The sequence below is a fragment of the Chenopodium album genome, chromosome 17 (genome assembly GCF_948465745.1).
Source record: "Chenopodium album chromosome 17, dcCheAlbu1.1, whole genome shotgun sequence".
Classification (NCBI taxonomy): Eukaryota; Viridiplantae; Streptophyta; class Magnoliopsida; order Caryophyllales; family Amaranthaceae; genus Chenopodium; species Chenopodium album.
In genome coordinates this window covers 45,781,921-45,808,960 of record NC_137850.1, presented here as the reverse complement: position 1 = coordinate 45,808,960, position 27,040 = coordinate 45,781,921, and the positions used below count along the sequence as shown (strand labels likewise).

At 34.3% G+C, this 27,040-nt stretch overlaps 3 protein-coding genes and 1 pseudogene across 3 annotated transcripts; all 4 read left to right on the top strand.

Moving 5' to 3' along the window:
- The first annotated feature begins 4,126 nt into the window (after window positions 1-4,126).
- On the top strand, window positions 4,127-5,521 carry LOC145589138 (putative acetyltransferase At3g50280; annotated as a pseudogene).
- A 9,013-nt stretch (window positions 5,522-14,534) lies between these two features.
- Window positions 14,535-16,709, top strand: LOC145588200 (putative acetyltransferase At3g50280). The gene is made up of 2 exons (XM_081644846.1): window positions 14,535-14,841; window positions 15,415-16,709. Exons 1-2 carry the CDS (start codon window positions 14,535-14,537, stop codon window positions 16,524-16,526), a joined length of 1,419 nt encoding a protein of 472 aa, XP_081500972.1. The 3' UTR covers window positions 16,527-16,709.
- A 1,251-nt stretch (window positions 16,710-17,960) lies between these two features.
- LOC145588199 (putative acetyltransferase At3g50280) lies at window positions 17,961-20,626 on the top strand. Its single transcript, XM_081644845.1, has 2 exons — window positions 17,961-18,582; window positions 19,814-20,626. The coding sequence occupies exons 1-2, from the start codon at window positions 17,961-17,963 to the stop codon at window positions 20,611-20,613; spliced, it is 1,422 nt and encodes a 473-aa protein (XP_081500971.1). The 3' UTR covers window positions 20,614-20,626.
- Window positions 20,627-24,233: 3,607 nt separating this feature from the next.
- LOC145589137 (putative acetyltransferase At3g50280) lies at window positions 24,234-24,869 on the top strand. Its single transcript, XM_081645696.1, has one exon. The coding sequence runs from the start codon at window positions 24,234-24,236 to the stop codon at window positions 24,867-24,869; it is 636 nt and encodes a 211-aa protein (XP_081501822.1).
- Window positions 24,870-27,040: the final 2,171 nt, after the last annotated feature.

Genomic DNA, 27,040 nt, shown 5'->3' with positions numbered 1-27,040 from the left:
CTTATTTCTAAATGCTAGACAATATGTAAAAATATTGTCATTTCTTTTTTTTTTTTTTTTTTTTGGTATGAAGAAAGTCATATGGAGTAAGAGAGAAATGAATTAGATCATATGTGATTTAATTTCAAGTCTTGGGGGTTCTCTTCTATTAATATATGAACCAACTACTTATTTTGTGATGATGTAGAGTAAAAAAATTCACTCTTATTGCATCTAGACAAACGGATTCAAATCACGGGTAAGAAACCATTTCGGTTTGAGCCAATGTGGATTTCGGACCCGGAGTTTGACCCGTTTGTCTCAGCAGAGTGGGTTGCGATCCGACAAGAGTTACCTTCTAAATTGGATGATCTTGCTAAGTCAATCTCTAGTTGGGCCTCCGATCATTTTGGATCAGTTCAAAAAAAAATAAAAAATTTAAACTCAAGGATCCAAGGGGCCCAACAGGCTTTTCAAGCAGACCCATTGAATGGGTTTCTCTTTGACTTGGAAAGATCATTGAATGATGAGTTACATCTTCTATATGAACAAGAAGAGATGTACTGGGCTGCTCGAGCCAGAACGGATTGGTTGATTAATGGTGATCGGAATACCCATTTCTTTCATATATCATCCACAATTCGGAAAAAACGAAACAAAATTGTCTCTTTAAAGAATAATGTTGGTGAGTGGTTATCTGAACCAAAACAAATCCATGATCATATTCTAGCCCACTTCTCTTCCCTTTTCACTTCAGAGCCTCTTAACTTACCTCCCCCCCACTCTTCCTCAGAGCACATCAATTGTGCTGGACAACCCTCTCTCTCCGAGCTCCGGGAAGCTGTCTTCTCGGTTGGTCCACTCAAAGCCCCTGGTGAAGACAGCTTTCATGCCTTGTTTTACCAAAAATATTGGGAGTTGGTTAAGGATGATTGCTTCAATCTCATCTCATCCATTTTCCTTTCCAAACTCATTCCCCCTGCCTTAAATAAAACAGTAATTTGTTTAATCCCAAAAATCCAAAATCCAACTAGAATAACAAGCTTCCGCCCGATTAGCCTTGTTAACTCATGTTATAAGTTTGTTTCTAAAATCCTGGTCAACCGTATTAGACCTCATCTCCACTCCTTCATTTCACCTAACCAAAATAGCTTCCTCCCGGGCCGTGGCACCGATGTTAATTTCATAATTGCATCGGAAATCATTCACTCTATGAGCAAAAAAAAAAGGGTAGAAATGGATGTTTTGCTTTGAAAATTGACCTTGAAAAGGCATACGATAGACTAGAGTGGCCGTTCATCCGCCATTGTCTCCATATGTTCAATTTTTCCCTAGACTCCATTGAACTCATTATGAGTTGCATCACCTCTGTCTCTTCTTCCATCCTCATAAACGGCCACCTCTCACAAAGTTTTACACCTTCTCGAGGGCTTCGACAGGGAGATCCCCTCTCCCCGTATTTATTTATCATTTGTATGGAGCTTCTCTCTACAATGATACATAAAGAGTGCGAGGATAAAAATTGGAAACCTTTCCGATTTAGAGGGGGCAAGACTGCCATATCTCACCTTCTCTTCGCGGATGATGTTTTATTGTTTGGTCAAACAGACAGAAAAACACTCCATTCTCTATCCAAAACTCTTAATCAGTTCTTTGGTATGTCTGGTCAAAAGATGAATGAACAAAAGAGCTGCATTCTTTTTTCCCCTAATACTCCCCAGTCAATGAAGGATGAATTTGAACAGGAACTGAACATAACTGCCACCTCTGACCTGGGGAAGTACCTTGGGTTCCCTCTGTCTTCAAAAAAACCTACAAAAAAATCACTCCAGTTCCTGTTAGACAAAGTTGGAGCAAAACTTTCCTCTTGGAAGAGCAAAACTCTTACCAAAGCAGGGAGGAGCATTTTAATTCAGTCCACCCTACAGTCTATACCTAGATATTTCATGCAATCTTTGTTCATTCCTAAGTCCATTTGCCAGAAACTTGATTCCATTTGCTCTAACTTTCTTTGGGGGAGCAGCCAAGAATCTAGGAAAATTACCTGGATTTCTTGGGATAAAGTATGCATGACAAAAGATCAGGGAGGGCTTGGGTTTGTAAAACACCAAGATCTCAATACAATTTCACTCACAAAGTTCTGTTGGGCTGTGTATAACAGTAGGGGATGGGCTGCTAAGCTGATTAGAGAAATCTACATTGAAAAAAGATCCCCCACCCCATTCAATAAAGGATCCTACATTTGGCAGGGCTTGGGTAAGGTTTGGCATGTCTTCCAGAATAGCCTTGTGTGGGAGGTAGGGAATGGTGAATCAATTGATATTTGGGAGGATAGATGGTTATCTCATAAGTCCTTAAGAGAGTATCTCACTGGGCCTATCCACAACAATGCTCTCTCAATCAACTTCTCTGACATTACTTCAGCTTCTAAGTTGCAACTTGAATTGCTTCTTTCCTTTGAAGTTGATAATTTTCTTTTTGAGTTCATTCATTCAATTGCTCTCACTGACAAACCAGATATCCATTATTCTTCCTGGTCTTACAAAAACAAATTCGATTCAAGCAAGGCAAAAAAATTCATGTTATCTGACATTGCCCTGGCCCCTTGCTTCAATTGGAATTTGATCTGGAACTCCCACACTCTCCCAAAAATTAAACACTTCCTCTGGCTTGCAGCTTGGAATCGATTACCTAACAAGAAAAATCTACATTCTCGACTAAACCACATCTCTCCAAACTGCATCTTCTGCCCTTCTCAAGAAGAAACATGTGATCATATTTTCATACATTGTACCAGAGCTACTGAGTTCTGGAATCATATTCCTTGTCCAGTTCCTATCCCCACCTCTTCTACCTGGCAAGACTGGTTAGCCAAGAACCTCAGCATCGATACAAACTCTATGTGGGACATACCTTGGAATGTCCTTTTTTGTTTTGTATTATGGCATCTCTGGTTAAGGCGCAATGCTTGGTCATTCTCAAAAGTAAACACCACCCTGTCAACATCAGTCCACCAGTGTATTTGGGCTACTTCGGAGTTTTACTTCTCTAAGTCATCCTCTGAAAGTCTAAATCCCATCTCAGTGCACTGGTCCCCTCCTCCCTCTAATTCTATTAAAGTTAATTGTGATGCATCCTACTTAGATCACAGAAAGGAAGCAGGTTGTGCTGTAGTGTGCAGAGATAGCTCTGGGCAGTGGGTCACTGGGTTAGTTTGGAAAGGGTTCTTACCCTCTAGCCATGATGCGAAACTCAAGGCAATTGAATTGGCTATGAATCTTATTCGAGAGAAGGGTTGGACAAATATAATCTTATGTTCTGATGCTAAGAGAGCAATTGAGGAAGTTAGTTCAACTGATCCAATTCTTAATGCTCCTTCTCTAATCTCAAATTGCAGGGCCCTTCAAACGGAGCTCCATCTGGATATGCGCTTTGAACCAAGGGAAGCCAATGCAGTTGCGGATCTATTAGCTAAGGATAGATGCCACCTCCAGGCCTGGAATCAAGTTTGCATTTTGGATCATTTGCCTGTGATTTGTAATGAAGCTTTTGTAAAAGACTTGTCTAACTGTACTGAGTTTTCAGTAACTATGAATGCGGGTGAGGTCCCAGTAGAAACTGCTTGTAATATAACTCCTAATTAATCTATGCATCCTTATTTTCAAAAAAAAAAAAAAAAAAATTCACAATTACGTCGTACAATAATGAAGATTGTTGAAAGAGACAATGTTCCTTTACATGATTTGTATTACTGACCTTGATTATAAAATATTTTGTCAAAAAAAAAAAAAAAAAAAAAAAAAAAAAAAAAAAAAAAAAAAAAAAAAAGAACCTTAAATATATTCTTCTGTCACCATATCGACAAATTGCTTTGGTGTAGTCCAAGACTTTTGCTATAACTATTTTGATTAATCATATATAATCTTGATTTGATAATACCTCTAAGCCAAGTAAATACAGTAGTAGTTCTAACATGCAATATAATAAGCAATAATTATGAACTACTTTAACTTCAATTCCAATTATCACAATAGTTAAAGAGAAAAATTATGAGGTGTTGATTCAATAATTCCCCATCGTCTCTAGCAAAAAGATAGAAAATTATTCTTCTTCATCATCATTTTCATCTACAAAAATTATCAACATTATGTTGAGCTCTTGTGAAGAAATTAGTCAAATCAAACTCATTTCTGAAAGTTTTGTTAGACACAAAATTGAAGTTCAATCCTCTAATCAACCTCACTATTTGGGCCCTATTGATCTTGCCGTATTATCCTTGGAGCAAATGCAAATAGGTCTCCTTTTTCCTTCTAAACCCAAAAATATTAAATCTCATCTTTTAGACAAGCTCAAAAACTCATTGTCTATTTCCCTTGTTCATTTCTACCCTTTAGCTGGCCAATTAGCAACCCAAAAATTCCATGATAAACATGCCATCTGGGTGTACGTTGATTGTAACAAGGGTCCTGGTGCATGCCTCATCCATGCTTCTATAGATTTTTTGATGTGTTCTGATCAGATCTCATTTAATGATGTTCATCCAATTGTCCGATCTTTTTTTGACCTTGGTGAGAAAGCGGTTAATTACGACGGTCATACAAGACCTCTTTTGTCAATTCAAGTAACCGAGCTTCTAGATGGGGTTTTCATTGGGTTTATTATGAACTACTCTATAGCTGATGGTACTTCATTATGACATTTCATTTCTACTTTGTCCCAAATTTTCCTTCAATTGGATGATAGTTATGATGGGCCTAAAGAAAATGCAATCGTGTCTATCTCTCATAAGGCCATTTTCAAGCCCTTTTTTCCTGACGGATATGGCCCAATCCTTAAATTGCCTTCTATTGAGCCCAAAACTCCAAATATTGACATTGGTCCGTTAAGAGAGAAAATATTCCTCTTCTCGTCCACTTCAATTTCAAAGATCAAAATCATGGCAAACCAAGAATGTGGACTGAGCCACCATACTATCTCTTCCTTCCAAGCCTTGTGTGCATTTCTATGGATATCCGTCACACATGCTCGGAACTTGGAACCCGATCAAGAAACCACCTTCCAAGTGACTGTAAACTTCCAACCTAAAATCAACCCGCCATTAACCAGTGACTACTTTGGGGGGTTCATCAAAAGAGCCCACGGTACTTACAATGTAGGGGAGCTTTTGGGCAAAGGTTTAGGTTGGGTTGCAACATTAATCCATGAGCTTGTTAAGGGCCAAGATGATAAAGCGATACGTGCCTTTCATAAAAGGCTTATCGAGGCACCTTTTGTGGTTCAGCCCAATATGACTCGTGTGTACTATCAGCCGAATAGCTTGTTGATAGGTGGATCGACGAAATTCGATATGTATGGGCCTGAATTTGGACTTGGTAAAGCAGTGGCCATTTTAACCGGATATGCTAATAAAGAAGATGGGAAGGTGACTGCAATTCCAGGACGAGAAGGAGGTGGAAGTGTTGATTTAGAAGTGTGTCTTAGGCCAGAGACTATGAGTGCTCTTGTATTAGATGAGGAATTCATGAGTTTTGTGTCAAATTAACTATCATATTAATAAACTTTGTGCAAAATAAAATCATTAACAATGGCACTTTGGCAGTTAACCAGCTCCCTTCAACCTTCTCTCTAATCCATTGTCTTCTTTCAAGATCTAAAGTCAAGGTAACCACTCAAGAATGGGAAAACTAAGATGAGTTCAGAGCAAGATCGACTTCACTTAGTTTTCCTCCCATATATAGTTATATGGCTCCTGGCCATATGATCCCAAATTTGGGCTAACTCCGTTGCTGTTAAGATTGAAATTCCATGTTTAACGTTCCATGGAACTATGGAAGTTACTTTTATCAGTGCATCACTTACAGCTTGCTTCACTACGAACCACACAAGAACCTTTTGAATGATTCAGACACTTATGTACGTAACATGAGTTGGTTTAGTTAGATAAAGAGTGTTCAAAGAACATTCTTTCTCAAATGGAGAAAAGAAGGGATACATCTAACATCGAAATTGTTTTATGGGGTGATCATGAACAGCAAGTAGTCCAATCCCATTTCTAGAGCCTCCATACCACAGCATTTTTTAATGTGTTGGCCACGGAACACGATGGCTTATGCAACACCTTAACTTAAGATTTCAAATGAAGAGAAGAAGGTTTTCATACCGTGATAAGCATGATTAACAAATAAAATGTGCAAACAATATTCCAGATTTCCAGGTTGTAGCTACCATCTGTATCAAACTTCATAGTTCATACTACTTCGTGTGTTGGAAGTGAGATAAGAATTTCTTATTTGTATAGGAAGATCTTGGACCATATTCATGCCTAAATTAAAATGCATTTTGTACGTATCAGGAAAAAAACAAAAACAAATTCTAACAATTACGTTGATAACAAAAACAATACTTTAATAATTATTGATCCCATCAGTCCAAGAATAGCTTAACTTTTCTAGTCAGATTCCGCTAACCTTGACTGATTATTTTACATGCTTTATATTCCATCGACAAGCTCTGTAACCTACAAAATGTTCACATGTTACAGTAACGGTGCTCGTATACTGTCAAATTAAAGCAAGAAAATATAGAGCAGAAAAAAATTTCAAAAATCAAAACCACAACTATAGGCCAGTAGCAAACACACAACTACAAGCCAGACACCTAAATCATAATCACACTCTCCAGCCAGAGCGGGCGCAACATAATCCAGACTCTAATCACGTTGCGACACAACAACAATGCATTGGATGCATATTAGACTTATTGGGCTCGCATACTAACATACAACACTTTAGATCTTAGAAGGAATCAACCAAGTGTAACAAAACTCATAAACTCTTCATCCGTTTCAAGAGCGTTCATAGTTGGAGGCGCAAGGCAAACCTCTAGATCAACGCTCCCTGCACCTTCACTTCCTTGACTAGCAATCACTCTTCCATCAACTTTGTTTCCATTCCCGGCACAAATAGCCACAGGTCTTCCCATCCCAAATTCAGTCCCAAACATATCGGACCTATGCGACCCAACAATCTTAACAAAGTTAACCCCAAAGAACGCGGAACCATTAGCAAGTTGGCCTATAATTGGAGCCTCACAATACCTCCTAAACGAGTCGATAATTGCTTTGTCATCCACGTTTTTTAGACTTTCATGAAGCAACAACGAACCCCAGCCTAAGTCAGTGTTTAAGAGCTCCCCAACTTTGCAACTGGCCTTAATCCTCGAGAAATAATTCCCAAAGTATTCTTGTGGAAGTGGAGAAATCAAACGAGGCCTCAAGTTCATGGCGAGAGAGCCGTTGGTCTCCATTACAGGGTCTAGTTTTCGAGCTCGGGTAATAGCCCTCCATATAAGCCCCGACAATGCTTGAAAAGAGGAAATTTCGTATTTATGGGTTCCTCCATCACATATGTTGTTGTTTGCTCTGGCTTACCTTGAAATTGACACTTGTGAAAAGTGAAATATTTTCACTCTAATGGGGGCAGGAGTTTTCCGGGACAAAAACTCAGATGGTTCAACAAATGGAAGCTTAAGAAATGGGCCATATCCATCAGGAAAGAAGGGCTTGAAAATTGGTTTCCTAGAGATTGTAGCATAGGTTAGTTCTTCCCTATTTTGCAGTTTCTTGAAAATCTCTGACAAGCTGGTGATATAGTGTGCAAGGGACGTGCCATCCCCTACTGAATGGCTGAAGGAAAATCCGATGAATATCCCATCTACAAGCTCTATAACCTACACATTGTTCACATGTTATAGTAACGTTACTCAGATACTCTGTATATAAACTAGCACTATATATAGGATTTACAAAAGACGAGAAAATAAAGAGCATAAAAATTCGAAAAGTACTAATTCATGATTTTACTCATAAACCTTTCAAGTACTTCATGATTGGAAAATCCTTTTTAACAATATCTATACTTTTACCTAATTTCGAATTGGAAAACCCTTTGTAAAGTACTTCATTTTAACACAAAACTAGAACACAGGGATCATAATTTTCATAAAAAGAAAAGGTTGTAGTGGAGACAAAGTATAAGGTATATAAGAAAGCATATGCTTCCCATAATCCCATTTCCCAAACAATATCTCAATAATTAATGTAAATATATATCTCCATGTACAATAATTGCCTTGGAATTATATGAAGAATGTAGTTATTATAACAGCGAGAAATTTGTGAAAAAAGACCTTTTAAGTGGTCGACTTTTTGTAAAAGGATCCTTTAAGTGAAAAGTTGTGAAAAAAGGACTTTTTAAGTGAAAAATTGTGAAAAATGACCTTTTTAAACTAATTATCAAATAAGCTTGTCATGCCACATAAGATTTTAAACTAATTTTTTGTGTAGCTATTTTGTGCCCCAATGGACCAATGGTTAGCTAATGGCTTGCTATTTAAAAGAGCTTAACTTTTTCAATTATCTTTAAAAGTTTAATTATATTAGTATATTAATCTCTAAAATTTTAAAAAGTTTTTTCTCAAGCAAATTAGCTAACTAATTGTATTTTTTAGCTCTAATGGTCAAGCTAATAACTAAAAACTTTTGAAAATTTCTCAAGCAACTCCTTAGCTATAATCATTATAGTTGCTCTATGGATACTTGGGTAAGTTTTCTGGAAGGTCAACGCCGGAGCTATGGCGTTGACTTTCACGTCTTAGTCACGTGAGTTTTTTTTTTAAAAAAAATATATATTTTCCCCCGAAATTTTGGGTAGAGAAAAAAAGAGAGGGGGAAAATGAAAGGGGTAGTTCAAATAGGAGGGAAGTTTGGGGGAGGAAATAATTTTTTTTTTTTTTTTTGTTTAATTCACGTAATTACCCCCTCTTTTTTTTGTTACATTTGATGAGGCATAACTTTTTATCAATATCTTTAATTCGATATAGTAAAAGTTATAAATAAAATATTTAATAATTAACTGAAGACCTAGAGTATACTGTATGTAGTCGTAACAGTAGCAGTAGTAATAAATTACCTGAAGTGATAATAGAGCATTAGTGTGGCCATCATAATTAACTTCCTTACCACCGAGATCAAAAAAAATCTGAAAATGGGGTGGACGTCAGCGTCACTGCAGGAGAGAATATCAGATACAGTAGAATCTAGGGAAGCATGAATGAATCTAGCACCAGGGCTGTTGACACAATCAAGGAAGATGCAACAAGCATGTTCATCTGGGAAAGTTCGGGTGGCGAAACGGCCAGCTAGTGGGTAGAAGTGGAGGAGAGAGAAAAAGGGAGTGTTTAAGTTTCTGCAGGTAAACCTCAGTTTGAAAACCTACATTGTAATTGTAATTGTAACTAGCTTTGGTATATATGAAACCTTTTTGCATGTGATCAGAGCATAACATGTCAAGGTCCATAGGGCTTAAGTAGTAAGGTTCCTTGAAGGCTTCACTAACAACCTCCCGATTTGGCTGGATGAAGCATTCCGAGATTAAGTTCACTTCTGCCTCTTTCGCCATTATTTACTAAATTTTACTCCGTATTATTTGTGGTTTGGAGCTCAATTAATACTTACTCTTTGTTTGTCTCTTTGGTTTGCAAGTTTAATAATATTTTATTTATAGGATGGAGTGATAGACGATGTTTTATTATCTCTATTATATGAAAAAAGAAGTGAAAAGTTGGTAGTCCATAAACAATCAATCAATCAAAGCTTTCATCTAAATTTATTGAAAATAAGATATATTTATGCATTAAATAATGCATTTGAAATGAAAAATGTTGTAAAAAATAAATAAAGGGATTTCTAAAAGTTAAAAGTGAATGAACCTAAAAAATACAAAGATATTATTAAAAAAAAAAATTACATTATTTTACCAATATATTATGAGTTAGTTGAGAGTGTTTCGTCAAGAATCTTCATGATTCATGTTAGTATTTATAATATTACTTCATGAATCATATTAGTGTTTTCATGAATCGTGCTAGATTATAAAAATATTTCTTTATCGTAAGATGAAAGATGTTATAGTACAATTATCTTGTCTTTGTTGGATTAGTGGCTTTAAAAGCCTTTTAAGATTCCCTTCACATTGAGCTTTTTATTCAAAACTTTGTCTGGTTGATGCCTTAATGTATAGCCTCAGCAAGTCTTTCTGTCACAACAATATTTTGATCTATATTTGTCATCGGCGTTTAAATGTGAAATACTAGTAAATAATAATTAGATATTCCCCGTCAAAAAAAAAAAAAAGTTTAGATATTCCAAATTGAACTACAGTAAATTATGGATCAAGCTCTTTGATTTCAAAAGGCCAAATTTAGCAAACAAAGCATTTTACTTTCTCATTAAGCAAGCAAACTTTAAGATCATAACATGCCAGAGTTTAAATATCCCAAAAAATGGCTTCAGAACAAGGTTTAATTTATTTCATATAGTTTTCCTTCCCTCCATGGCTCCAAGTTATATACTTATATGATCCCAGCTAGGAAGTTAAGGACATGGCTAACCTATTCACCAATCATGGAGTTGAATCGGCCATAATTACCACACCAGCCAACATCGTTATCTTTCTAAAAAAAAAAAAAAAAAAAAAAAAAAAAAAAAAAAAAAAATCACTACCAGAATACCAGCTTTAAAATCAACCTCCTTCCAATGAAATGCCCTTCCTTAGAAACAGGGTTCCATGTAGATTCTATCATATCAACAGATAAAAACTCAAAAGACTTAAAGCTAATGGCCACCTCACAATTCAAGCTTGTCAGTCCTAGTGTTTCTATGACTTTTGGTAACATACTAACATACCATACCTTCCCAGATTCAGTGGCTGGGAAAACAATTCTTCAAGGGCCCTGTACTAAGTTCTTCTACTTACACTTAAGCACACTTAGTGCGCTGACTATTGGCCTCGATGTGTTTTAGCTGAGACCAAAACGCTTAGGTGAGCACATCATACACTCAGGGGACAGACATTAGCTATATTATCAGCTAGAGTAGCCAATGTAGCCATTGAAAGAGCACCATCAATAAAAAAAAAAAAATGATGTTGCTAATCCTCGCACAATGAAGATCAATCTGCCTGATCAGTGATCACTCTCTACGACTATGCTACCAAACAACAAGACAGTTAGAACCTGCTTTCCCCCACTCACTCCTTCACAGGTCAAAAGACATTTTGCACTCTTCAACTTCTGGTCCTTTGTACTAATTAGCGACTCGAGTCACTCTGACCACCAACTAGAATCATGTCCCAGGGTAATGCAACAAGTGAAGCATTATATCGAGTATCGACTATCCAGAATGCTACAATAACTCCTTAGTCCTCACTTGCACCTTACCCAAAAAGATTGATCCTATACTAATTTTTGAAAAATTGCCTATAGCTTGTACCAAGTGATCAAGTCCCGATCAATCCTCGCTGTTCAGAATTGTTAAGTTTCAGCAACGCACACAAACTGTTCGATGAAATGCTTCACAGACTAGGTCAAAGAGTACCGCAAATTTATGATTCTTCATACAATTCTTCAAACAACACAATTCAACTACATCTATATAATCCACAATTTCTAAAATCAAATTATATGAAATAGAGCAAAATTCAAAATAACTAACCTTTTTAGCTCATCAAAGATACGAATGATTCAGAAATGGCGTGAATTTGAGATATAGACTATCACTGTTGACTTTGAGTCTCAATCTAACGACAGAGGACCAGTGGCTTCCGAGGAGATAACCGGTTGGACACTTGGACCGCCTTGAACCGGAGAATCTGGTCAAGTGCAAGCAAAAGTTGAAACTGACTAGACCGGAGGTTCGTTTGCGGTGGTGTAAATGGTGGCTAATGATTTGCCGGTCAAAAAACTCGACGGAATGCTGTGTTTGGAAATTGACATTTCTAGGGTTTCGGCTATGGTGGGGAAAAAGAATGAACTAGAGTTCCTAGTTATTCCCTCCGTCCCTAAATTACATTCCTCCTTTCTATTTTTGTAATTCCAAAATTACATTCCTCCTTTCTATTTTTGGTAAGTTTTTTTTAGTAAAACAACTCTCTTTTTCTGTTTTATATTTAATGTTTTCTCACTCATCCTTTTCTAATCTCACTCATAATCCTTGTGCCAAATTACAATGAATATGATTGGTTAAAAATTTTCAATTAGGAGCATGTGATTGGTCCTTTTTTTTTGCAAAGGATTGATGACATGTCATGAGCAATAACTAATTTATCTTTGTTTTAATCAAAAACATTATTTAATGTTTTGTACTTCCCATTACATTATCTAATTATTGTTATTTGTCTTATTCTTTCCTCCTTAATTCCCGTGTAAATTTCCAAACGGGAATGTAATTTAGGGACGGAGGAAGTACTAGACTACTAGAGAAGTAGAGATTACGATAGGGTGGGAAAGGGGGAAGGACTCAAAGAAGTATAAGAAAGTTTCGCGGAGTAGCTCATAGAGTGATAGAGTCATATGTTTAGGCCCAGCCGCCCGGGCAACTAAAGATGGACATGGGCCGTGCCGACTGCTCGTGTATGGCATTAGCGTATCTCGTGCTTAAGTTGGTGAGCTTTTACAGCAAAAGGCGTGTCATATCAAACTTGTGTCAATCTTATATAAACGGGGATTCACGGCTACTATGTTTGGTTATGTTATATTATGTCGTGCGTCTCCCATGCTTAGTTGTGTTGTATAATGTCAACGAACCACTAAATAATTTTTTTTCTTATCTTTTTTAATAAGATTGGATTTGTGATGATTATGATGATTTTTAATTTACATTGGACTCTCGATTTTGAGATGCGGTAATCATAAAAAGACTATAATAAAGGGCAATGATAGCGGTGTATAATGAATTGTTTGATATGATTTTCCATATGATTATTTGTACAGTGTGGACGACTCCTATTAATCAACTAATTATTTAAGGTGGAAATTAAGAAGGGAAAAGAAACATGTTAGGGTGAAGAATAGGTCTATATACTAGATGTTGTGTTTATTTGTGGACAAATGTGGGATATCCAATGGACTTCAAGTAGGTCTCTATTTAATATTTTATGTTGTTTTAGTCTTCCTCTTAACACTTTTGGCGCGTAATATAAGCCGGCGACAGAAATGCGGGCTAGCACGTCATAGTTGTGTCAGGTTTGTGCTAAATTTTGGAAAATAAAGTTCATGAATGGCATATGGCCCACCAACATGCTCTCATGCCAAGTCGAGTCATTTTCATGCCTATAAACTTTACATGATAAGTCAAATCCTTACATGATTATAAATATTTTAAGGTGTTTACAAATCCTTAGGTTTATACATATTATGGCCTTATTTGGCAATTGGCTGCTGGCTGTAGACTGTCGGCTGGTTTGATTGGCTGGTTTGACTGGCTGTTTGTATTGGTTTTTTTATTGGCTGTTTGACTTTTTATTAGTTTAAAAACATGTGTTGGTAAAATTGGCTGTTGGATGTTATTTATAACTTAGATAGCCAAAAGCCAAAAGCCAAAAGCTACTCCAAGTAGCTTTTTCATTTTGGCTTAAAAGCTAGCTTTTCACCTGGCTAAAAAAGCCATTTACCAAACACAATTTTTAGATGTTTGACCAAATGAAAAAGCCAAAAGCCAATCAAAAAGCCAATGAAAAGCCATTTACCAAACAAGCCCTATATAATTAGGGTTTCCACTCTTTATTAATTTTTCCTAGCTACTCCGTATATTTTTCTAATAGATTATATATTTAAATTGACTAATTATGTAATTTCCATTGGAGAAATATACGTATCAATTAAAAAACACATAGACAATTACAATATACTCGTCACAAAAAAAAAAAAAAAAAAAAAAAAAAAAATTGTTACAGTATAATTTATAATTAATGATAATAAGATATTATTATTTTAGGTTATGGCTTATGGGGGGTTCTCATCTCTAATTATTTTAACCAACTACAATACTTATTTTGAAGTGATGATGTAGGGGGAAAATTTTCAAATTACGTTGTACAATAATGATGATTGTTGAAAGAGACATTGTTCCTTCATGTGATTTTTATATATTTTTTTTTTGATAGAACACGTGATTTATATTATTAACCACGAAATATCGACAAATTGCTTTGGTGTAGACGTGTAGTCCAAGACTTTTGCTACACTTATGAGTATAATAATACCCTTAAGCCCAGTAGTTACAGTATTAGGAATAACTTTTGTATACATCCGGTGTACAGTAATTTACTGTACATCGGGGGTCACTTTTTATTAAGTTTAGGGTCACTTTTACAATTTTTTGGGTAACTTTTATCAGTAAAGCATAAATACTTCGTAATTTTTATTTATGTCAGGGTAACTTTTATTCATATTAGGGTAACTTTTGTTCATTTTAGGGGTAACTTTATAACGGATGTTCAATATTTATTGTACATCCGATTTATTTAAAAGTTTGTCCAGTATTAGTTCTAACCTGCAATATAAAGCAATACAACAAATGAAGTACTTTAGCTTTAATTCCAATCATCATAATAAATAAAGAGGAAAATTATGAGGTATTGATTCCTCATCGTCTCTAGCAAAATTAGAAAATTATTCTTCTCCTTCATCATTCTCATCTAAAAAAATTATCCAACATTATGTTGAACTATTGTGAAGAAATTAGTCAAATTAATCTCATTTCTGAATGTTTTGTTAGACCCAAAATTGAAGTTGAATCCTCGAATCAACCTCACTATTTGGGCCCTATTGATCTTGCCTTATTATCCTTGGACCATATGCAAAAAGGTCTACTTTTTCCTTCTAAACCCAGAAATATCAGATCTCATCTTTTAGCCAAGCTCAAAAACTCATTGTCTATTTCCCTTGTTCATTTCTACCCTTTAGCTGGTCGATTAGCCACCCAAAAATTCCATGATGAACATGCCATCTGGGTGTACGTGGATTGTAACCAGGGCCGTCTTAAACATTTAGGGGGCCATGTGCTATTTACACAATATAGTAGTGTAAATTTCATTAGCTATTTTTTTTTTTTTTTTTTTTTTTTAACACAATAGCTAATCACTGTAAACCATTAGCTATTTTTTTTAAGTCACAAATAATATTTGAAGTACTCTACTTCATATGAATATTCGGTAAGACACTTTTGCATTCATTACTATTTACAAGAATAGGTAGTTCACTTTTAAAATGACATAACTATAGACAATATGATATATACATTAAATATACTATGTAGAGGTAACTATTAAGATTTTGGGGGGAAAAAAGCCTTAAAAAAATTAAGCATAATAAGAAAAAGAAAAAATAAAGTGAATGTATGCACACTTGCACAGGCAGCAGGATTCGATCCCTGCCCCTCAAGGATCTTATACAGAGATCTTATACCAATTATGCCATGCTTAATTACATGACTTTAGTAACGTTGGTTTCTTATTATACTAATGAAGTTTGTCAGACATTTGGAGCCCCAAAAATTGTGAGGCCCTGTGCTGTTGGGCTGTTTGCACAGCCTAATAGCCGGCCCTGATTGTAACAAGGGCCCTGGTGCTCGCCTCATCCATGCTTCTGTAGATGATCTGATGTGTTCTGATCTGATCTCATGTAATGATGTTCATCCAATTGTCCGATCTTTTTTTGACCTTGGTGAGAAAGCGGTTAATCACGGTGGTCATACAAGACCTCTTTTGTCAATTCAAGTAACCGAGCTTCTTGATGGGGTCTTCATTAGGTTTACTATGAACCACTCTATTGCTGATGGTACCTCATTATGGCATTTCATTTCTACCTTGTCCCAAATTTTCCTTCAATTGGATGATAACAATGTTGAGCCTAAAGAAAATGCCATCATGTCCATCTCTCAGAGGCCCAATTTCAAGCCCTTTTTTCCTCAAGGACACGGCAAAATTCTCAAGTTACCTTTTCTTGAGCCCAATGAGTTCGTAACTCGAAATATTGACATAGGTCCCTTAAGAGAGAAAATACTTCACTTCTCCTCAACTTCAATTTCAAAGATCAAAGTCATGGCTAACAAAGAATGTGGACTAGGCAACCATACTATCTCTTCCTTCCAAGCCTTGTGTGCATTTCTATGGATATCCCTCACGCGTGCTCGAAACTTGGAACCCGATCAAGAGACCACCTTCGGAATGGCCATAAACTTACGACCCAAAATCAACCCGCCCTTGACGGGTGACTACTTTGGGGGGTTCATCAAAAGAGTCCACGGTACTTGCAATGTAGGAGAGCTTTTGGGCAAAGGTTTAGGTTGGGCTGCATCAATCATCCATGAACTTATTATGGGCCTAGATGATAAAGCGATACATGCCTTTCATGAAAGGCTTGTTGAGGCACCTTTTGTGGTTCAGCCCAATATGGCAAGTGTGTACTATCGGCCCAATAGCTTGTTGGTAGGCGGATCGACAAAATTCGATATGTATGGGCCTGAATTTGGGCTTGGTAAAGCAGTGGCCGTTTTTGCCGGGTATGCAAATAAAGAAGATGGGAAGGTGACTGCAAATCCAGGACGAGAAGGAGGTGGAAGTGTTGATTTAGAAGTGTGTCTTAGGCCAGAGACAATGACTGCTCTTGTTTTAGATGAGGAGTTCATGAGTTTTGTCTTGCATATTTGAAGTCAATTAGTCTTTTTTTTTTTTTTTTTTTTTTTTTTTAAATGTGTGTGTGAGATGTGTTAAGAAAGCTACAAAGGCGAGTGATGAGAATTGATCCCAAAATCACCTGAAAGGCTGAAACCGAGAGGAGGACTCTAACTAGTTGAGCTATCCCTCATTCACATTCAATTATTCATTGTTACTCTGTACTAGTTAGTAGGACTACTATTCTCCAATCTACATTAATTAAAAGTTTTTTTAACAGAGCTGAGTGATTTCATGTGTGGAAATTACATTATTTGTGAAGAAGACATAGTTTTACACGGTATAAAGTGTAAAATATATATTAAAAAAAGGTAAATTTTAGAGGCGTGTGAAAAAAAAAATGATCAATAGTTGTAATGTTTGAAATATTACAATTTTCACATACTTATACATATTTTACCATTTTTGTGATTTATGTGTTAGAATACGAGTAATACATTTTGTCATGTGAGATTACTCTGTTCAGTAGATTCCTCTAGAGTAATTTTTAATAAATTATCAAATTTTGTTAAATACTAATTAAACATTAATGATTAAAATACTTTGATATAAGCATATGTTTAAGGCAAAATTGGTTAGAATAGCACAAAATATTGCTTAGGTACGCTCAATAGCACGAATTTTAAATAAAGCAATAAATAACACGAACTTTGGAGGTTGGGTGCATTAAATAACATAAAATGATTTCTGATGTCGGATATTCCACCGGATTCCATATATATAATTTAACCCCCCCCCCCCACCTCCCACCCCACTCATGCAACTACTAAAACCTTTGTAATTAAGATTTGTCTATGGCTGAGGCAATTCTTTTCCTTGTTATTATTAATATATTACCTTATGTTATTTTTTTGGTGTTTAGAGATCCACAAGGGCAGGGGTGAGAATAGATCCCAGGATCTTATGGAATCGGGAGAGAAGTTCTAACCACTTCAGCTATCCCTCACTCTCAATATATTACATTATGTAATTTATGTAATTTGTTACGCGCATATGTACGTCATTATTACTTCACTAATTTGTGCCATAAACCACACCCAACCCTAAAAGTTAGTACTTTTTATTACTTCACTCAAAATTCATGCTATTGAGTGCACCCAAATAATAATTTGTGCTATTCTACCAAATTTTACCTCTAATTAATTATTGCCACGTATAATAAATCATTTTCTCTTTTCTCAATGAATGACGTTGCAGCTTTATATAGTGGAAGAGAAAAGTGTTTGTAATATGTCATATGTAAACATAGTATTCAGAAGAAAATTGAGGACAATTCTAGAAATAAAGTAGTGATAATAATTTAATTACTACTGTAATAATGTGGAAATTTCTTTCTTACAAGTACCATATTATAAAGAAAATTGACCTCTACTCTATTCATTTGATCTTAGCAATAGCAAAAAATCAAATATGGAGGAAACAAATCATCAACAAATAAAAATTCTTTCAGAATGTTTTATCAAACCCAAATATGAAGTTGAAGCTTCAAAACAACCCCATTACTTAGCCTCAATTGATCTTATGTTCTTATCATTAGACCATATGCAAAAGGGTCTACTTTTCCATGCTGAACTACAAAACATACAATCTCAACTTTTGGACAAGCTCAAAATTTCATTATCTTACGCTCTTGTCTATTTCTACCCTTTAGCCGGTCAACTTGCTACCCAAAAGTTCCACGATGAACATTCCATTTGGGTCTATGTGGATTGCACCGCCGATCCGGGATCTCGCCTCATCCATGCCGTCGTCGATTTTTCAGTATCCGATCTCTTATCCTCATGTGACATACATCCGGTTGTACCTTCCTTGTTTGATCTTGGTGAGAAGGCCGTAAACTATGATGGTCACACGAGGCCTTTGTTGTCGATCCAGGTGACCGAGTTAATTGACGGGGTTTTCATCGGTTTTACCATGAATCATTGTTTAGCGGATGGGACTTCCTTGTGGCATTTTATCTCGACTTTATCCGAGATTTTTTTACACTTGAAGGATGAAAATCACAACGATAATAATCTCACTAAAACTGGAGGTACAAATTTCCAATATCACCGTCTGTTTTTTTTTTTTTTTTTTTTTTTTTTTTTTTTTTTTTTTTTTTTTTTTTTTAACATAAAACGAAGCATAGATTACTTGGGCGTGGCTCAAAATATATTAATTAGAGCCTAATATCCAATGATTTGATTAAACCCAAAACGCAAATCATGGAGAGTTGTAGTCTTGTACAATAGCCACAGCCTAATATCACCATCAGTTGTGACTTTTGAGCATTTTGTTTTCATCAAGAGATTTTTTAATGTTTCTGCGCGAAACCATATAATTAGTGGAACTTAACACTTGTAGTCTTGTAAGTAGCCACAACAACAAATACAACAACCAAAAAAGTAATAAAATAAATAAAGAAAGAACTCAATCCATACCTTTTTAGCCATATATTTTGACATTTGTGTTCAACTTTTTACAAATATGATTATAAAAATTCACAATCATGAATATTAAAATAAAATAAAGTATTTAGGTGCAATCTTATTAGCTTTTGCTTGATACATTTTCTAAATATAAATTTTTAAAATTTTTTAATTTACTCATTATTATATTAAATTATATGGTCAAATATGTTCATTATGGACTGTAAATTGAAAAAAAACGTTTTAAAGAATAATAAAAACGGAGAGATCAAAATAGCTACTACAATTGAGTGAATCTTGACCCTTAAAACTCATCATCATATCCATTCATTTAGCTGCTTAGCTTTATTCATATACGCGTAGAAAAAACAAATATTAAAAAGGAAAAAAATTGAATTTATTAATCTATATATCCATTTTTTTTAACAATCTAAACATTGAGGAAAATTAGTTTTTTTGGTCCTTAAAAGATAAAGCTAAGGTTCAAGATTTACAAAGGATACAATTTATTATTGTAATTTTTTTTTTTAATTGATTAGTACTTAATGTCATATAGTAGAAGGTTTTGGGCAATTTCTTAGGAAAATTTGATTTTTTTTTATATTATTTTTTTTTAAATATAATTGATATTAAAATTACAATAAATAAATAAACTATATAATCATTAAAATATTATGGTAGTCATATTTCAAAAGACTATTGTAAAATTTTCAAAAATATTATATGTTATGTAATTCCTAAAACAATAACAATAACTAAGTTTTAAATTATATTTATCCAGGCATTTCACTTATTTGATATATACTCTAATAAGACGAACCTATGCCAAATTACTGACATTATTGAATAATGCAGATTCTTCCATGGACATCACAGTGTCTCGAAAACCAATATACAAGCCTTATTTTCCTGAAGGATATGGTCCGATCATCAAGTTACCATACCTCGAACTAGACGAGTTCGTATATAGGTTTGATCCAGGCGTATTAAGAGAAAGAATTTTCCATTTCTCGTCTAAGGCAATGTCAATGTTGAAAGCTAAGGCTAACGAAGAATGCGACAATATTAACGATCATAATGTTATATCCACATTTCAAGCCTTGTCCGCGTTTATATGGACGACTATTACCCGTGTTAGAAATTTGGAACCAAGTATAAAGATTATTTGTTCGTTTGCTTTAAGTTGGCGGACTCGAATTACGCCTCCGTTCTCCCAAGAGTGTTTCGGGAATTACATTGAAGGAATGCAATGTGCATCCAAGGTGGGCGACTTACTTGGCCTTGGTTTGGGCTCGACTGCGTTGTTGGTTCGACAAAGTGTGGAGTCTATAGACGATACTGAAATTCAAAAACGGCTTCATAATTATGCTAAGGCTCCTTATGTGGCGCAAACAGGCTCAAAATCTGCGTATTATGAGCCTAATGGAGTGTTGATTGCCGGGTCTGCAAAATTTGATATGTATGGTCCGGAATTTGGACTTGGTAAAGCAGTGGCTGTTTTAGCTGGGTATGCTAATAAGGATGATGGGAAGGTGACCCTGAACCCGGGGCGCGAAGGGGGAGGAAGTGTTGATGCAGAGATATGTCTTAAACCTCAGACAATGAATGCTCTTGAATCCGATGAGGAGTTTATGAGTTTTGTCTCGGTAAAATGATGTAGAAGGGATCGATTCGGTCTCATGTTTTATTTGATTATCTATCTTTTGATACTTTAACCGTCTCAGTAAGTTGGCATCTATGAAGTAAGGATAATTACAACAAAATATCACGAATACTACGGTATATTATATGGAGTATTAATCATAAAAATAAACAATTGCTTTGGTGTAATGACTAGTGAGACTGTAGTCAAATAATTTTGAGTTATTAATTTGAGTTTTAGCAGATCTAATCTTGATTTGCACATATCACTATGATGCTATGTAATACTCCGCATTTTTGAAACGTATTTTCTAATTACTATTCTCTTTAAAAGGGTATTTTAGTAATTTATTTTACTATTTGAATTTTGGAGTCAAAATGATATTTGAATTTTGGCGCCAAAAGTATTTTAAAACTCAATTATTATTTTTGGATTTTGGATAAGATTTATTATCCATTTTTATTTTATTTTAAAAACCGGATTATTTATATATATTTCGGATATTTTAATTAAACAAAATTATATTTTATTATTTATTTAAAAGAGCCGAAAATTCCTAAATTATTAACTATGATTTTTGGATTTTCTATGCGTAGAAAATCTGATTTTCTTAGTTATTTTATTTAGTGAATAATTGGAATTTTATTAATTAATTATTTTATACAATAAATATTATTTACACAATTATTTTTAATTCCTTAAAACTAGCAAATTAATTCCCTAAATATCTAAAGCCACCATGATGGATTTTTGGGTGACTTATTTTGGTAAATTATATTTTTAATTATCTCCCCAAAATCTCTTATTTTCCTTAATTCTATTTCTCCATCTTTTTAATATCTAATCATCATATTTTCTTGCCATTCATTCTTCTTAATTATTCCCCAAGTAATTCTAATGTCCTTATTATTTTTCATGACATACATACATTCCATATTCAATTATACACAATCACCTTAATATCAAAACCTTCCTTCATTCTTTTACTCACTTCTCCAAGTAATCCCTTAAATCCTACTTACCATGATTCTTCCCACATTCTTTTGCTATAATTCTTGCATGTGCTAGCCTATAAATACCCCTTCATACCTCTCATATTCTTCACACCAAAAACCCAATTCTCTTCTTCTCTCTTATTCTTTTTTTCCCTAAACCTTTTCATACTTTTCTTCTCCTCTTTTCATACAAATATTATTCCGTATACCTTTGAATCCAGTTTTCGGGCACTTCTGGTCAATTTTTGGGGTATTGGTGTTTCACAGAAGATTGTTCCTCTTAAAAAATCCTTGAGGTTAGGCTCAAGAATCACCCAATTCGGAGTTATATTGAAGGAGTTATGACCTCTGCAAGTTCTGCCTATTCTTTCCTACGAAAATTCAATTCTCTTTAATCTTATTCTTTTATCTTCTTCATGGTTAGTTTTCTAAAATACAAATAAGCTATAATTTTATATTAAAGTATTATTTTAAAAGAGTTTTATAGTCCATACACATTAGATTTGAGTTTATGTTGTGATAACCTTATGGTTATGTTATTTGCAAGGTGTATTCGTGATTGAACTTTGAAAGTGCGAAGTGTTGATTGATATTCGGAATCAAGGTTCTTGAGGTTCTTTTTGTGTGGTTTTCTAGCAAGGATCAAGGTACGTTTAGGTAGCTAGATACCTTTGAAAGTGATTGGTTTGAATAACATGTTTTACATGATTTGATTGGTGATTGAATTATGATTTTGAAATAAATTATGTTTGAAGGTATTGATTTTAATAAGAGTATTTTGAATGATTGATTTTTAAATCATGTTTTAAATGGTTTGAATTACTTATCATGTTTAAATAAAGGAATTGATTTAAAAGGTTTGTTGAATTAAATAAAAGATTTTTCAAGGAAGAGTTATTGATTTTGAAAAGTTATTAATATGAGATTTTATTCTAAAAAGGAGTTTGAGTTATATTGGAATTTACTGGATATTAAAAGAATTTACTGAACCATTGAATTATTATTATTATTAATGCTTTAGAAGCATGTTGGTAATCCCACTATGCGGATTTGGTTTATTGATAAGACCTTGGACTTTGTATGACCGGGTCTTTCCTCAAGAATATCTTTGTAATATAAGGAGACTAGATTGGGGGGTGTGCACACTTGGGTGATGAATTGGATTAAAAGGAATTGGTTCTTAATAAAGGAATTGGTTTTATTACCTATTATTTTGAATATTGAATCATTGGAATCGGTTTTGGAATAATGAGTTTTGAAATTATTGGATTAATTATTGGAATTGATTTTTAAAGCATGTTTGCAAATAAATTGAGTTTACGTTATCTTGCACTTATCGTACTTAGCATAATTTGCTAATCCGTATTTCTTATTTGTTTTGGTTCGCCCTGTTTACCGTAATGGTAAGCAGTGTTGACTATTTTCAGGTGGAGTCATGAATGAGCATATGGGAGTCCCGAGATTTGCTTCACCTAGTTTAGGAATGTTGGTCTTGTCTTTATTTTGAGTACTCATAACAATGTTACTAGTTTTAAGTATTAATAAAAGAAAGTTGAATTTCTGCTGCAAGTTTTGTTATTGAGTTAATTATTTTGAGTAGCCTTGCGTAATCACGCGGCGGTAACACTGCTAAGTCTATCTCTACGGTATAATTATACGTATTATACTAGTATTTCCGTCGAGGGAGATTTCGGGGTGTTACATGCTACCCCTATGTAAAATAGGGATTAGGAGTTTTTATATATTAATATGCATAATTTTAAACTACGCTCTAATTTAATTTGACTAGCTTCATACGAGAGTCCATTAAATACAAAGTATGGATGGATCTCCTCATACATAACACTAAATACTCCACTTTAGATTGGTGAGATTTTAGATTGTGACCTTCTTATTACGCTAGCTCTTAATGCTTATTCTTCGTTGAAAAGCTCCTTTTGGCTTTCTAGATTTCAAGTGTCCTATATCTTTAGGACTTAGAGGTAAGGCAGGTGGTGGATGCTCGCAACAGGTCAATTAGTATTCGCTCAGCTCACCTTAGGGATTATAACATGTTAAAGGACGAACTAATTAAGCAAAATTAAAGTTTGAGTGTGTGGTTGAAACTTTATGTTTGACTTTATATTCCATCAAAATAAGTACATACTACATAGTAATTACAAAGAATACGCTAGTTGACATTACAAAAGGGTAACTTTTATGTGATTTGAAGTGATCACAACTTTAAAATTTACAATTACTATTATCTTATAATAGACGTGTGGTACGGATTGGAATATATACTTCTTAAAAATGTTATCAATCCAATGCAATAATTCTGTTAAACACTTAAACTTTGACTATGTTGCTTAAATTGCTGACTTCTCTTAATGAAGATATAGTTGTCTAATTTTATACATCATACACAATTAATGTAACTTAGTCAATTAACAATCCATCACCTGTAAATCATCAATTTAATGTCATAAGATATTGCTCTATTGTTCATCTCTTAATAATTGAAACTTCGAAAGACAATCTTTGGCTTAAAAGTATCAGATGAAATCAACCAAAAGGTTATATTAGCATTTCATTAATCAATTATCAATTGTCAATTCAGTTAACCGAGCTTCTAGATGGGGTTTTCATTGGGTTTATTATGAACTACTCTATAGCTGATGGTACTTCAGTATGGCATTTCATTTCTACTTTGTCCCAAATTTTCCTTCAATTGGATGATAACAATGTTGGGCCTAAAGAAAATGCCATCGTGTCCATCTCTCAGAGGCCCATTTTCAAGCCCTTTTTTCCTGAAGGACACGGCCCAATCAAGTTGCCTTTTCTTGAGCCCAATGAGTTCATAACTCCAAATATAGACATTGGTCCATTAAGAGAGAAAATATTCCACTTCTCGTCCACTTCAATTTCAAAGATCAAAATCATGGCTAACCAAGAATGCAGACTAGGCCACCATACTATCTCTTCCTTCCAAACCTTGTGTGCATTTCTATGGATATCCGTCACACGTGCTCGGAACTTGGAATCCGATCAAGAGACCCCCTTCGGAGTGGCCATAAATTTTCGACCCAAAATCAACCCGCCATTGACCGGTGACTACTTTGGGGGGTTCATTAATAGAGCCCACGGTACTTGCAAAGTAGGAGAGCATTTTGGCAAAGGCTTAAATTGGACTGCAACATTTATCCATGAGCTTGTTATGGGCCTAGATGATAAAGCAATAAGTGATTTTCATGAAAGGCTTATTGAAGCACCTTTTGTACAAATTTTTGCCTAGACTCTAGGCTAGTCAGCTTTCCCTACACCCTCATGATACTACGTCGTTTAATACCTTGCGTATTGGCGTTTTTTTTTTTTTTTTTTTTCTTTCTTCATTCTTCATTCTTCATTTTTCATTTTTGTTAACTTTCTATTCAAGTAACTATATAATGATTTTCTTAACCTAATTTCCATTTTATTTCTCTCTTATTTTACTGATTTCATTTTCTCTCTCCTGCATTTTTTATTTTTCCCCCAATTTTTCTCTCTCTTATTCCATGGAAATTTCTAGCTCAATTGCGATTGATCTTGACTGTGATTCTAGCTTAATTGCTTTTGATCGTGATTCTGATTCTATTTTTCCTGCTGGAGTTGGTTTAGTCGACTCGTTTTCGAAACAATGTGAGTAATATTTCTCTCAATCAATCGATTTTGATTATGCTCTGTTTTTCGCGTGTAATGTTTCGATTAGATTGTGATTATTGTTTTGATTATTGTGATTATTGTTTTGATTATTGTGATTATTGTTTTTATTATTGTGATTATTGTTTTGATTTTGATTATTGTTTTGATTATAGTGATTATTGTTTTTATTATTGTGATTGTGATTGTGATTATTGTTTTGATTTTGATTTTGTTTCTATTTTTTCGCATGATTGTGATTATTGTTTTTTTGATTAGCTTTAGTTTTATAAAATTTGGCATTCAATTAATTTGTTTATAGTTTTTCGTTGTATTAAATTTATGTTCATGTATGTGATATTATATGTACATTTACGTGTACATAGGTGTACTTACTGTAATTTATATTTATTTATGTAATAATAAATGTTCATGTACATGATCATTTATGTAATGATAAATGATCATTAATACTTTACATGTTGTAATTTATGATAATCATTTTTGTAATTGAACATTATTGCTACTGTATGTGTTCATTTGTTACATTTTAATATTGCAGTGGAAAAAAAGGATGCTATTGTTTTTGAAGAAGCAGCTAGTTCTGAATTTTATGGGAAACAATTTCCTTCTGAAGATGTTGCTTATGAAATGTTTAATGAATATGCATTTAGAAAGGGATTTGGAATTAGAATTGGAAAAAGTAAGAGGCGAAGAGATGATTCATTCTCTATGAAAAGATTTGTTTGTACAAATGAGGGTTTTAAAGATGATAAGTGTAGGAATAATAGGCTTTATGAGAGAATTAACATAAGGACTGGTTGCTTGGATTTTGTGCAGTTTAGTATTGACCGTTCAGGTGTTTATACATGTACAAGACATGAAATGGTCCATAATCATGAAATGATTCCTGTTGACAAGAGACATTTAATAAGGTCTCAAAGGGATATTTCTAAGGAACATATTCATTTCATTTCTACACTTAGATTGAGTGGAGTTAAAGTTTCTGATTCTTTGAGAGCTTTGAAGAAGGAGGTTGGAGGGTCTCCTAATCTTTGTTTTACAGCTCCTGATGCTTATAATGCTATTTCTGCTGAAAAGAGAGCTAAACTTGAGGGAGGTGACAGTAATCAACTAATCAAATTTTTTGCTAAGAGACAAATTGATGAAGCAGATTTCTATTATGATTTTGAACAAGATGAAAATGGTGCATTGGTTAATTTCTTTTGGAGAGATGGAAGGATGATGAGAGATTACCATTATTTTGGTGATTTGTTAGTTTTTTATACTACTTATAGGACTAACAAATATGGTATGATTTGTGCTCCATTTGTTGGTATGAATCATCATGCAAATAATGTGATGTTTGGCATGGGATTTATACTTAATGAAAGAACAGAATCATTTGAGTGGTTATTTGATACTTTTCTAACTTCTATGGGAAGGAGAAGTCCTATTACTATAATGACTGATCAAGCTCAAGCAATTGCAGCTGGGATAAGAAATATTTTCCCCAAAGGTGTTCATCATAGATTGTGTGTGTGGCATATTGAACAAAATTCTAAGAAACACATTGGGGCGTTGAGAGCTTTGGATGGTTTCACTGATTTATTTGGTTATTTGTTGAAGTATTGTGAAACTCCACCAGAATTTGAGCATTTTTGGAAAAGGTACTTCTTCTATATACTTGTTTAGCTGCTTAAGAAAATTTTACAGATATGTACATTTAATTGTCTGTAAATGTTTATTTGAAATGCTCATAACTGTTATGCTTAATGATCATGTTTG